The 13,302-nt window shown below is 43.6% G+C and overlaps 1 protein-coding gene across 1 annotated transcript; it reads left to right on the forward strand.

Annotated features, from left to right (window-relative positions):
* The first annotated feature begins 4,111 nt into the window (after window positions 1-4,111).
* ccr9a (chemokine (C-C motif) receptor 9a) lies at window positions 4,112-11,322 on the forward strand. The gene is made up of 3 exons (XM_075482457.1): window positions 4,112-4,222; window positions 6,795-6,860; window positions 8,121-11,322. Exons 1-3 carry the CDS (start codon window positions 4,220-4,222, stop codon window positions 9,219-9,221), a joined length of 1,170 nt encoding a protein of 389 aa, XP_075338572.1. The 5' UTR covers window positions 4,112-4,219; the 3' UTR covers window positions 9,222-11,322.
* The last annotated feature ends 1,980 nt before the right edge of the window (window positions 11,323-13,302 follow it).

A 13,302-nucleotide genomic window follows, 5' to 3' on the forward strand; every position in this document is an offset into this window, starting at 1 on the left:
CAGGCTGTGATGGGTCTGCAGAGATGTTGCAGTCAGTAAACAGTCAGTAAGCAGGCTGTGATGGGTCTGCAGAGATGTTGCAGTCAGTAAACAGTCAGTAAGCAGGCTGTGATGGGTCTGCAGAGATGTTGCAGTCAGTAAACAGTCAGTAAGCAGTCTGTGATGGGTCTGCAGAGATGTTACAGTCAGTAAATAGTCAGTAAACAGGCTGTGATGGGTCTGCAGAGATGTTGCAGTCAGTAAACAGTCAGTAAGCAGTCTGTGATGGGTCTGCAGAGATGTTACAGTCAGTAAACAGTCAGTAAACAGGCTGTGATGGGTCTGCAGAGATGTTACAGTTAGTAAACAGTCAGTAAGCAGGCTGTGATGGGTCTGCAGAGATGTTACAGTCAGTAAACAGTCAGTAAACAGGCTGTGATGGGTCTGCAGGGATGTTACAGTCAGTAAACAGTCAGTAAACAGTCAGTAAACAGTCAGTAAGCAGGCTGTGATGGGTCTGCAGAGATGTTACAGTCAGTAAACAGTCAGTAAACAGTCAGTAAACAGGCTGTGATGGGTCTGCAGAGATGTTACAGTCAGTAAACAGTCAGTAAACAGGCTGTAAACAGGCTGTGATGGGTCTGCAGAGATGTTACAGTCAGTAAACAGTCAGTAAACAGTCAGTAAACAGGCTGTGATGGGTCTGCAGAGATGTTACAGTCATTAAACAGTCAGTAAACAGGCTGTAAACAGGCTGTGATGGGTCTGCAGAGATGTTACAGTCAGTAAACAGTCAGTAAACAGTCAGTAAACAGGCTGTGATGGGTCTGCAGAGATGTTACAGTCAGTAAACAGTCAGTAAACAGGCTGTAAACAGGCTGTGATGGGTCTGCAGAGATGTTACAGTCAGTAAACAGTCAGTAAACAGTCAGTAAACAGGCTGTGATGGGTCTGCAGAGATGTTACAGTCAGTAAACAGTCAGTAAACAGTCAGTAAACAGGCTGTGATGGGTTTGCAGAGGTGTTACAGTCAGTAAACAGTCAGTAAACAGTCAGTAAACAGGCTGTGATGGGTCTGCAGAGATGTTACAGTCAGTAAACAGTCAGTAAACAGTCAGTAAACAGGCTGTGATGGGTCTGCAGAGATGTTGCAGTCAGTAAACAGTCAGTAAACAGTCAGTAAACAGTCAGTAAACAGTCAGTAAACAGGCTGTGATGGGTCTGCAGAGATGTTACAGTCAGTAAACAGTCAGTAAACAGGCTGTGATGGGTCTGCAGAGATGTTACAGTCAGTAAACAGTCAGTAAACAGGCTGTGATGGGTCTGCAGAGATGTTACATTCAGTAAACAGTCAGTAAACAGGCTGTGATGGGTCTGCAGAGATGTTACAGTCAGTAAACAGGCTGTGATGGGTCTGCAGAGATGTTACAGTCAGTAAACAGTCAGTAAACAGGCTGTGATGGGTCTGCAGAGATGTTACAGTCAGTAAACAGTCAGTAAACAGTCAGTAAACAGGCTGTGATGGGTCTGCAGAGATGTTACAGTCAGTAAACAGTCAGTAAACAGGCTGTGATGGGTCTGCAGAGATGTTACATTCAGTAAACAGTCAGTAAACAGGCTGTGATGGGTCTGCAGAGATGTTACAGTCAGTAAACAGGCTGTGATGGGTCTGCAGAGATGTTACAGTCAGTAAACAGTCAGTAAACAGGCTGTAAACAGGCTGTGATGGGTCTGCAGAGATGTTACAGTCAGTAAACAGGCTGTGATGGGTCTGCAGAGATGTTACAGTCAGTAAACAGTCAGTAAACAGTCAGTAAACAGGCTGTGATGGGTCTGCAGAGATGTGACAGTCAGTAAACAGGCTGTAAACAGGCTGTGATGGGTCTGCAGAGATGTTACAGTCAGTAAACAGTCAGTAAACAGTCAGTAAACAGGCTGTGATGGGTCTGCAGAGATGTTACAGTCAGTAAACAGTCAGTAAACAGGCTGTGATGGGTCTGCAGAGATGTTACAGTCAGTAAACAGTCAGTAAACAGTCAGTAAACAGGCTGTGATGGGTCTGCAGAGATGTTACAGTCAGTAAACAGTCAGTAAACAGGCTGTGATGGGTCTGCAGATGTTACAGTCAGTAAACAGGCTGTGATGGGTCTGCAGAGATGTTACAGTCAGTAAACAGTCAGTAAACAGGCTGTGATGGGTCTGCAGAGATGTTACAGTCAGTAAACAGTCAGTAAACAGGCTGTGATGGGTCTGCAGAGATGTTACAGTCAGTAAACAGTCAGTAAACAGGCTGTGATGGGTCTGCAGAGATGTTACAGTCAGTAAACAGTCAGTAAACAGTCAGTAAACAGGCTGTGATGGGTCTGCAGAGATGTTACAGTCAGTAAACAGTCAGTAAACAGGCTGTGATGGGTCTGCAGAGATGTTACAGTCAGTAAACAGGCTGTGATGGGTCTGCAGAGATGTTACAGTCAGTAAACAGTCAGTAAACAGTCAGTAAACAGTCAGTAAACAGGCTGTGATGGGTCTGCAGAGATGTTACCTGCCCTTTTCCTGACTCTGCACAGGGACAGATCCTGGATGGAGGTCAGGCTGACAGCAATAATCTTCTCTGCAGACCTTATTGTCCGTTGCAGTCTGTTTTTTCCTGTTTGGTGGTTGATCCGAACCAAACGGTGATGGATGAACAGAGAACAGACTGAACCATGGCGGTGTAAAACTGGATCATTAGCTCCTCAGGTAGGTGTGTGTGTGTGTGTGTGTGTGTGTGTGTGTGTGTGTGTGTATATATATAGATAGATACAGTCTAGGTAAATAAGACAATGGAATAAGGCTCCTGGGTCGGGACTCTGGACTCTGGACTCTGGACTCTGGACTCTGGACTCTGGACTCTGGACTCTGGACTCCTGTCAGGTGGAGGTGGTCACCATGACAACCAGCATGTGACAGCAGAAGAAGAAGGAGTCACATGACCGGCTGTTTACTCAGTGCTGACAGGAAGTGTGTCGCCACATGGTGTGCCAAGCTGCAGCCGCACACACACACACACACACACACACACACACACACACACACACACACACACACACGTGGGTAGCTGCCTCTGTGAGGACCTCAGTGTTATAAACACACAACATGATGGAGACCCCGTCAGAACCAGGACCTGGACCTGGACCTGGAGTTCAGAGAACCTAAAGGGTTCCGATGACACCAGATCAGCTGATCATCCACAGGTTCCCTGTACACCTGGATTTCGTGTCTTTGAATAACCTTTATTGATCCGTTTACTGGCTATGCGTGTTTGACTGAACAGGAAGTGGAGACCAACAGAAGTACATTGTGTTCTCGGCGTGTAACCACAGACACCTCAGCTCTACTGCGCCAGATTTTACTGTTCAAAAGTCCCCAGGTGGCCAGCTTTGAATCATAGGAGGCCGTCGTCATGGTTACCGTCACAAAGAGGCGAAAGTCAGTTTGAAACAGGCAACAGATGAAAAGTTAGAGACAGTTAGCAGTTAGCATGTTAAAGGTTAAAGGTCAGAAACCCAAGAGCTACATCTCAGACTCTGCAGGCCTCAGTCAGCATGTTAAAGGTTAAAGGTCATGCCAGCACAGTCAGAAACAGAATGAACAGGTGTGGCTTGTGTGGAAGGGCTGCAGGAGAAAGCCTCTTCTCTCTAAAAAGAACATGGCAGCACAGCTTAGGTTTGCAAAGCTGCATCTGAACAAACTACAAGACTTCTGGAACAAAGTCCTTTGGACAGAGCAGAGCAAAGTGGAGATGTTTGCTCAGAATGCACAGCAGCACGTTTGGAGGAAACCAAACACAGCATACCAGCTGTAAAGCACGGTGGTGGAGGGCTGATGATCTGGGTTCACTTAGTTTTTCACAGCTTCTGTGTTTGTGCTCCATAAATAATGAGACAGTGTAATGTGTCATGTGTTGATCTGAGGTTGGATTTACTGAGTTTACCTGCTGAGGAGCAGCGGATTTTATTCTGTTCAGATTTATACAACCTGAGACCTGAGTTAGCGTGTTTCTGACTGTGTGCGTGAGAGTGTGTTCTGGGTTTCAGATGGCGGGCAGTCTGGGTTCAGAGGCTCCTCCCCCTGCCAGCTGACGTAACGTCTGCGTAGCTTCTTCCTCTGACTCGTGTCTGTGGTTTAACGGGCACAAAGTGACACACAAAGTGAGAAAAGCATCAAACTGTGAGACGCCGCAGAGGAGAAGAGACGCCTGATGGTGAGTTCTTCTTCTGCTCCTCATCACATACATGTCAGCTCAGGATCAGCAGCCTGTTACTTCATCTCATGTTTGTTCAGAGTATAAAGACGAGGATGTTATCTGGTGTTCCACATGTGCATGGAGACCAGGGGAAACTTCTATTTGTCAGCTTTGATGTTAGCTGTAATGTTATATATATATATTACATAAACATAAATGTATCAGAAAGTACTGGAAACTGTCAGCTCAGAGCATGTAACAATGTAAACAACAACATATGATCCAGATAGTTCCAAAATTTACATGTGACTGAGATAAAGCTCCAGTTTTAACGGGGAAGGAAAAACTAACTTTGGTTTGTTGCAGCGAATTCTGTTGTTCTGTATGTGTCAGTCAGGTTCCAGTAATACTATTTTACACACAGTAATACTACTTTACCCACAGTAATACTACTTTACCCACAGTAATACTACTTTACACACAGTAAAACTGTTTTACACACACAGTAATACTATTTTACACACAGTAATACTGTTTTACACACACAGTAATACTTCTTTACACACAGTAAAACTGTCAGGGTTGGGTGTAGGGAAGGACACGGATGCGGACTTTTCAAAAGAAAACTGAATTTATTATACAAAAAAAACAAAGTACCAACAGAAAGCGCGGCTGAGCCGGATATCAAAAACTTAACTGTGGATAAACAAACAAAAAGACTTGGCATGGGTTAGAATAAATAAATACTTAACTTGGTAAAGACGAGGTACATGGGCAAAACGGGTAATAAGGCGGGCGGGTCAGGTTGGGGCATCGAACAGGTCAGGAGTGACAAACAAAGAACCAACAAACAGACGGGGGAGACAGGAGACTAAATAGAGGGCTGGGAGTGATTAGAGGGGGAGTGCAGCTGGTGACAATGACAGACAGGTGAGGGGAATGAACTAATTAACAGGCATGGGAAGTGAGGGGAAAACCAATGGCAAGACTAAAAATCAACCAAGACATGAACTGAACACAAAAACGTAACTGAAAACATGATACTAAAAACATAAGTCCCATGGCGTGACACAAACTACTTTACAAACAGTAATACTACTTCACACACAGTAATACTACTTTATACACAGAGTAATACTACTTTACACACAGTAAAACTACTTTACACACAGTAAAACTACTTTACACACAGTAATACTACTTTATACACAGAGTAATACTACTTTACACACAGTAAAACTACTTTACACACAGTAAAACTACTTTACACACAGTAAAACTACTTTACACACAGAGTAATACTACTTTACACACAGTAAAACTACTTTACACACAGTAAAACTACTTTACACACAGTAATACTACTTCACACACAGTAATACTACTTTATACACAGAGTAATACTACTTTACACACAGTAAAACTACTTTACACACAGTAAAACTACTTTACACACAGTAATACTACTTTACACAGAGTAATACTACTTTACAAACAGTAATACTACTTTACACACAGCTTTAGAAACTACTTTATACAGAGTAATACTACTTTACACACAGTAATACTACTTTACATACAGAGTAATACTACTTTACACACAGTAAAACTACTTTACACACAGTAATACTACTTTACACACAGAGTAATACTACTTTACACACAGTAATACTACTTTATACAGAGAGTAATACTACTTTACAAACAGTAATACTACTTTACACACAGCTTTAGAAACTACTTTACACAGAGTAATACTACTTTACATACAGAGTAACACTACTTTATACACAGTAAAACTACTTTACACACAGTAAAACTACTTTACACACAGTAATACTACTTTACACACAGTAAAACTACTTCACACACAGTAAAACTACTTTACACACAACTTTACAAACTACTTTACACACAGAGTAATACTACTTTACACACAACTTTACAAACTACTTTACACACAGAGTAATACTACTTTACACACAGTAATACTACTTTACACACAGAGTAATACTACTTTACACACAGTAATACTACTTTATACAGAGAGTAATACTACTTTACAAACAGTAATACTACTTTACACACAGCTTTAGAAACTACTTTACACAGAGTAATACTACTTTACATACAGAGTAACACTACTTTATACACAGTAAAACTACTTTACACACAGTAAAACTACTTTACACACAGTAATACTACTTTACACACAGTAAAACTACTTCACACACAGTAAAACTACTTTACACACAACTTTACAAACTACTTTACACACAGAGTAATACTACTTTACACACAACTTTACAAACTACTTTACACACAGTAAAACTACTTTACACACAGTAAAACTACTTTACACACAGTAATGTGTTGTGGAAGGTACCGTGTTGTGTTTTTCTGACTGGATGACGAGCTCAGGGCTTTTCATGTTGACAGGAAGTGCTGTTCCACAGGCTGCAGGAACCATGTGACCACCATGTGACCACCATGTGACCACCATGTGACCACCATGTGACCACCATGTGACCACCATGTGACCACCATGTGACATCTGCCTCACTAACATGAGTGTGTTTTTGTTTTAAAGATGGATGACCTCATCAACATAACCCTGACTTCCATGGATGACATCATGACAGCCCTGACCACAGAGGTAATCAATTTCAGTTGTGTTTTCAGGTGTATAAAGGTGTGTTTTCAGGTGTATAAAGGTGTGTTTTCAGGTGTATAAAGGTGTGTTTTCAGGTGTATAAAGGTGTGTTTTCAGGTGTATAAAGGTGTGTTTTCAGGTGTATAAAGGTGTGTTTTCAGGTGTGTTTTCAGGTGTGTTTTCAGGTGTATAAAGGTGTGAGTTCAGGTGTGTTTTCAGGTGTATAAAGGTGTGAGTTCAGGTGTGTTTTCAGGTGTATAAAGGTGTGAGTTCAGGTGTGTTTTCAGGTGTATAAAGGTGTGTTTTCAGGTGTGTTTTCAGGGGTGTTTTCAGGTGTTTTCAGGTGTTTTCAGGTGTGTTTTCAGGTGTTTTCTCAGGTGTGAGTTCAGGGGTGTTTTCAGGTGTTTTCAGGTGTGTTTTCAGGTGTGTTTTTAGGTGCATTTTCAGGTGTTTTCAGGTGTTTTCAGGTGTTTTCTCAGGTGTATAAAGGTGTGTTTTCAGGTGTGTTTTCAGGTGTGTTTTCAGGTGTGTTTTCAGGTGTATAAAGGTGTGTTTTCAGGTGCGTTTTCAGGTGTATAAAGGTGTGTTTTCAGGTGTATAAAGGTGTGAGTTCAGGTGTGTTTTCAGGTGTATAAAGGTGTGTTTTCAGGTGTGTTTTCAGGTGTATAAAGGTGTGAGTTCAGGTGTGTTTTCAGGTGTATAAAGGTGTGAGTTCAGGTGTGTTTTCAGGTGTATAAAGGTGTGAGTTCAGGTGTGTTTTCAGGTGTATAAAGGTGTGAGTTCAGGTGTTTTCTCAGGTGTATAAAGGTGTGTTTTCAGGTGTGTTTTCAGGTGTGTTTTCAGGTGTGTTTTCAGGTGTATAAAGGTGTGTTTTCAGGTGTGTTTTCAGGTGTATAAAGGTGTGTTTTCAGGTGTGTTTTCAGGTGTATAAAGGTGTTTAAAGGTGTGAGTTCAGGTGTGTTTTCAGGTGTATAAAGGTGTGAGTTCAGGTGTGTTTTCAGGTGTATAAAGGTGTGAGTTCAGGTGTGTTTTCAGGTGTATAAAGGTGTGTTTTCTCAGGTGTGTTTTCAGGTGCATTTTCAGGTGTTTTCAGGTGTTTTCTCAGGTGTGTTTTCAGGTGTATAAAGGTGTGAGTTCAGGTGTGAGTTCAGGTGTATAAAGGTGTGTTTTCTCAGGTGTGTTTTCAGGTGTTTTCAGGTGTTTTCAGGTGTTTTCTCAGGTGTGTTTTCAGCTGTTTTCAGGTGTTTCTTGTCTCTCTGTTAGGACCCGTCCTTCAGTCCCTCTCCCACCTATGAGGACTACAGCTTGGACCTTCCGGACCTGATGTGCGACCGGGAGTCGGTCCGGGACTTCAGAAGTCGGTACGAGCCGCCGCTCTTCTGGCTCATCGCCCTGGTCGGTGGGGTCGGTAACCTGGCCGTGGTCTGGATCTACCTGAACTACCGCCGGCGTCTGAAGACCATGACGGACATGTACCTGCTGAACCTGGCGGTGGCCGACCTGCTGTTCCTGGTCACGCTGCCGCTGTGGGCGGCCGAGGCCTCGCACAGCTGGATGTTCGGCGCCACGCTCTGCAAAGTGAACTCCGCCCTGTACAAGGTGAACCTGTTCAGCAGCATGCTGCTGCTCACCTGCATCAGCATGGACCGCTACATCGTCATCGTGCAGACCACCATGGCTCGCAACTCGCAGCTGGAGCGCCGGCGCTGGAGCCGGCTGGTGTGCGTGGGGGTGTGGCTGCTGGCGCTGCTGCTCGCCACGCCCGAGCTGGCGTTCGCCACGCCCGCCGAGGTGGCGTTCGCCACGCCCGCCGGGGTGGACTCCAAGCAGTACTGCCGGATGGTGTTCCCAGCAGACCTGGGGAACCGCACTAAGATCCTGGTGCTGTCGCTGCAGGTGAGCGTGGGCTTCTGCCTGCCCTTCGTCGTCATGGCCTTCTGCTACAGCGTCATCGTGGCCACGCTGCTCAGGACCCGCAACTTCCAGAAGCACAAGGCCATGCGCGTCATCCTGGCCGTGGTGGTGGTGTTCGTGCTGTCGCAGCTGCCCTACAACGGCATGCTGGTGATGCAGGCCGTGCAGGCCTCCAACATGACGCTGACGGACTGCGAGCAGATGAAGGCGCTGGACAAGCTGCAGCAGGTCCTGAAGAGCCTGGCCTACGTGCACGCCTGCCTCAACCCCTTCCTCTACGTGTTCGTGGGCGTGCGCTTCCGCCAAGACGTGCTGCACATGCTGCGCTGCTGCCGCCGCCTGCTGCCCGCCGACAGCAAGAGTCCGCTGGGGAAGACCAGGAGCCCCCTGAACTCCACCAGGGCCACCGTCATGTCCGAGAGCGACACCTCGCAGGCCCTGTCCCTGTGAGACGCCGCCATGCAGCGTCCTGTTGGTGCAGCGTCCTGTGTGGCAGCAGCTGTGGCGTCGACATATTCAATTCAATTCAATTCATTTTTATTTATATAGCGCCAAATACAACAAATGTCACCTCAAGGCACTTAGATGAAATTCAAGCCAATTGGAATTCAATTAATTGTAATCATAATTATTCATAAAATAATCCAATTCATTCATATAGAGCCAATTCAAAAACAATTTCCTAGCTAAGAAAACCAACAGATTGCACTGAAACTTGTCTTCAGTCCAATCTCCCGTCCTGGCTTGAGGCGACTGTGGAGAGAAACGACTCCCATATGTGTGGTGCAACCCTACAAAGCCATCAGAAAGAGCTGATGTCATGCAGCATGTCTCCAGCTTTTCATGTTTTAATTCTGCAGTTAAAAGGTTTCACACGCACAAGTTTTTAAGTTTCCTCCTTAAATCCTTCAGGCTTTGATGTTGCAAACTTCAGCTGCATCTCTCAGGCTTCGTCTGTGCACAACAAAGGCAGCGAGCCCGTAGATCAGCTTTGCTTTCAAAGAAAGGCTTGTTTAGTTTGGTTTGTTCAATTCAATTCTGATGAAGCTGTTTTGTAAATAAAGTTTTTGGCGCTTTTTTTTTTAATGGAAAGAACAGAGGATGGTACGGAGTGCGGGCGGAGACGTGCAGCAAAGGGCGGCGGGTGGGACTCCAACCCACCAGTCCAAACATATTCAAGAATTTATCAGAACCTGTTCCAGGTGTTTCCAGGACTTTACAAGGATGTGAAGGACTTAAGCAGAACCTGTTCCAGGTGTTTTTTCTTTTTATAGAACTTTTCTTGATATTTTTTTACCCATAAATGTGTGATTCTGGGCTGCTGCTCACCTGTTGGCTGCTTTGAACTGAGCCGCAAACTCTGAGAGCTGAAGAATGTGATGAATGTTTTCTGTCCACCACAGAGGCCGACTGCTGGATGTTTCTGCTTCTGTACAGATGTTGCTGCTGTTGCTGCTTCTGTACAGATGTTGCTGCTTCTGTACAGATGTTGTTGATGTTTCTGCTTCTGTACAGATGTTGTTGATGTTTCTGCTTCTGTACAGATGTTGCTGCTGTTTCTGCTTCTGTACAGATGTTGCTGCTGTTTCTGCTTCTGTACAGATGTTGCTACTGTTTCTGCTTCTGTACAGATGTTGCTGCTTCTGTACAGATGTTGCTGCTTCTGTACAGATGTTGCTGCTGTTGCTGCTTCTGTACAGATGTTGCTGCTTCTGTACAGATGTTGCTGCTTCTGTACAGATGTTGCTGATGTTGCTGCTTCTGTACAGATGTTGCTGCTGTTTCTGCTTCTGTACAGATGTTGTTGATGTTTCTGCTTCTGTACAGATGTTGTTGATGTTTCTGCTTCTGTACAGATGTTGCTGCTGTTTCTGCTTCTGTACAGATGTTGCTGATGTTGCTGCTTCTGTACAGATGTTGCTGCTGTTTCTGCTTCTGTACAGATGTTGCTGATGTTGCTGCTTCTGTACAGATGTTGCTGCTGTTGCTGCTTCTGTACAGATGTTGCTGCTGTTTCTGTATGTTTTAAGTTGTATGTTTTATGTCACGTTTTGGTTTTTAGTCCATGTTTAGTTTTTAGTTTTGCCATGCTTTAGTTTCCCTTCACTCAGTTCATTAGTTCATTCCCCACCAGCTGCACACACTCACTAATCACCCAGTTCCCTATTTAGTTTCCAGTCTCCCCCGTCTTGTCGCCGGATCTTTGCCTTCATTGCTCTTCTTTCCTACCTGTCTTCGTTACCACCTTGCCATGTTTCCTGTGATACCCCATGTTCTTTGTCACCTACCTTAAGCTAACTATTTATTTATTCCTTGCCATGCCAAGTCCTTTTGTTTGTTCTTCATAGTTACAGATGTTGCTGTTTCTGTACAGATGTTGCTGTTTCTGTACAGATGTTGCTGCTGTTTCTGTACAGATGTTGCTACTGTTGCTGTTTCTGTACAGATGTTGCTGTTGTTGCTGCTTCTGTACAGATGTTGCTGCTACACTGACCTGACTGTAAATGTTTCTGTGTTCTGAGCCCTGAAGAATAAAGTGGTTTTAAAGTGAGTTCAAAGTTTGTCTGAGCGTGAGAAACAGGAGGAAGTTGTTCAAAGTGTTTTCTTCACATCCTTCCTGCTTTCATCCTGTGTGTGTTTTCAGGCTGAACTTAGTTCTGTAAAATCAGCTCCTCTGATGGTAAACATGTGAACACCTGCAGAGCCTCTGATCACAGCCTCCTTATTCGTGTTTTTATCTGTCTCAGACACAGAAATGCACAACAACAGAAACATAGATGTTCGGTAGAAACACTCACGAGTTCACATGAAACCTAAAAAAAACTAAAAAAAAACAGATTTAGAAGATTTGAAAACACAAACAGATAGATTTAGAGATTTAATCTATAAAACTTTAGAAAGAAAAGTAATCAGAAAGAAATAATCTCATAAACAAAAAGCTCTCTGAATAAAGGAGGAAATAACCCCAAAAGAAAAGAGAAAAACAACAGAGGAGCTATAACTCTGAACTATAAACTCACTACATAGCACTCCCTCAGGAGGATAGAAACAAAACAAAGTAAATGCACTCCTGGAAACTGGAGGATCTGCAAACTCTATGAAACATTATCTAGAACATCAATTATATCAAAATGGCTCTGAAACCTGAGACTGATCTCTGAAAATGACAAACAGGTGGACACAGTCAGGAACGAGGGAAGACGATCCGACTGGTGACACGTGAGGAAGTGACCTGAAACTTTCTTTCAAAGTAAAACAGGAAATGTTCTGTGTCCCCACTCTTATTTGCTGTTTTCATAGAGTATATACTCTATATATAGAGTATATACTCTATATATAGAGTATATACTCTATATATAGAGTATATACTCAGCGGATAAGACAGAATGAGAAGATAAGGCCGATCACACAGAATTGCTCTGTTTGCAGATGATATTCTGATATATTTTGGTATTCTTTCATAACCCTGAGAGAGGACGGTTTATCATCAGGTTAGAAACTAAACACCCACAAATCTCACATTCTGACATTTAATTACTCTCCCAGCCAATCCGTCAGAGAGGAATTTAAAGTGAATCAAAGATGATTAAAAACTAAACACCTGAACACAAATATGAGCCCCGGATCTCCAAACTTAAATCTGATCTGAGCAGATGGAATCTAGTCCCTGTTTTAGGATTAGGACAGAGGGTGGGAGCAGTAACAATGAATGTGTTACCTCCATGATTAGATCTGTTCCAAAACATACCAAATTAATATCAGGATTCATCTGGCAGGGGAAGAAGCCCAGAATTCGCTATGAGACTCTTCAATTAGCAAAAGACAAAGGAGGCCTCTCTGTCCCGAACACCAAAAATGATTAACCCTAACCCATAAAACCTTTGGATAACATTTATAACTCCTCCTATAAAGACACAGAATGTCAGATATCTGCTGATATCCCATCACCAGCAGTTCCAGGGGGCAGCGGGTTGGTTTCTGGTGGAAAGGACACAAACCCTGATAGAAATGCCGGTTAGGATTTGGTACAGGGTAGTCAATGAAAACAAAGAACCATAGCGGGTGATAAGATGGTAGGATATGATTCAGAATCTTTACCAAACAGGGCGGATATATACGGTATTATCAGGAAAACATGCTTGTTTTCTTAACTGATGATGGTCTCTGCGAGACAGAAAGAGGAAGCTGACCTCAGATCTGCGGTTTGATATTTTCTGCTGGTCATGAGTCACTTTAGAGAGAACAAAAACAAAATGTGACAGAAAGAGAAGTGAAAACCAGACAAACACTTCCAGTGCAGCCGCTCACGTTGTTGAACGGGTCAGACTCACAGCAGAGAATATGAAAGCACCCCCTCCATCAGACCCGTGGCGTGGCGGGAAAAACAATGACAAAACTAAAACTAAACATGAGCTAGAAAACTAAAGACTAAACACCAAGGCAAGAGAAACTAAAACATGATAAAACACAAAACTAAGAAGTGAAAACATGGCGCCAAATCCCATGTTGTGACAGAGCCCCCCCTCCCCCC

Source organism: Odontesthes bonariensis, chromosome 14 (genome assembly GCF_027942865.1).
Source record: "Odontesthes bonariensis isolate fOdoBon6 chromosome 14, fOdoBon6.hap1, whole genome shotgun sequence".
Taxonomy (NCBI): Eukaryota; Metazoa; Chordata; class Actinopteri; order Atheriniformes; family Atherinopsidae; genus Odontesthes; species Odontesthes bonariensis.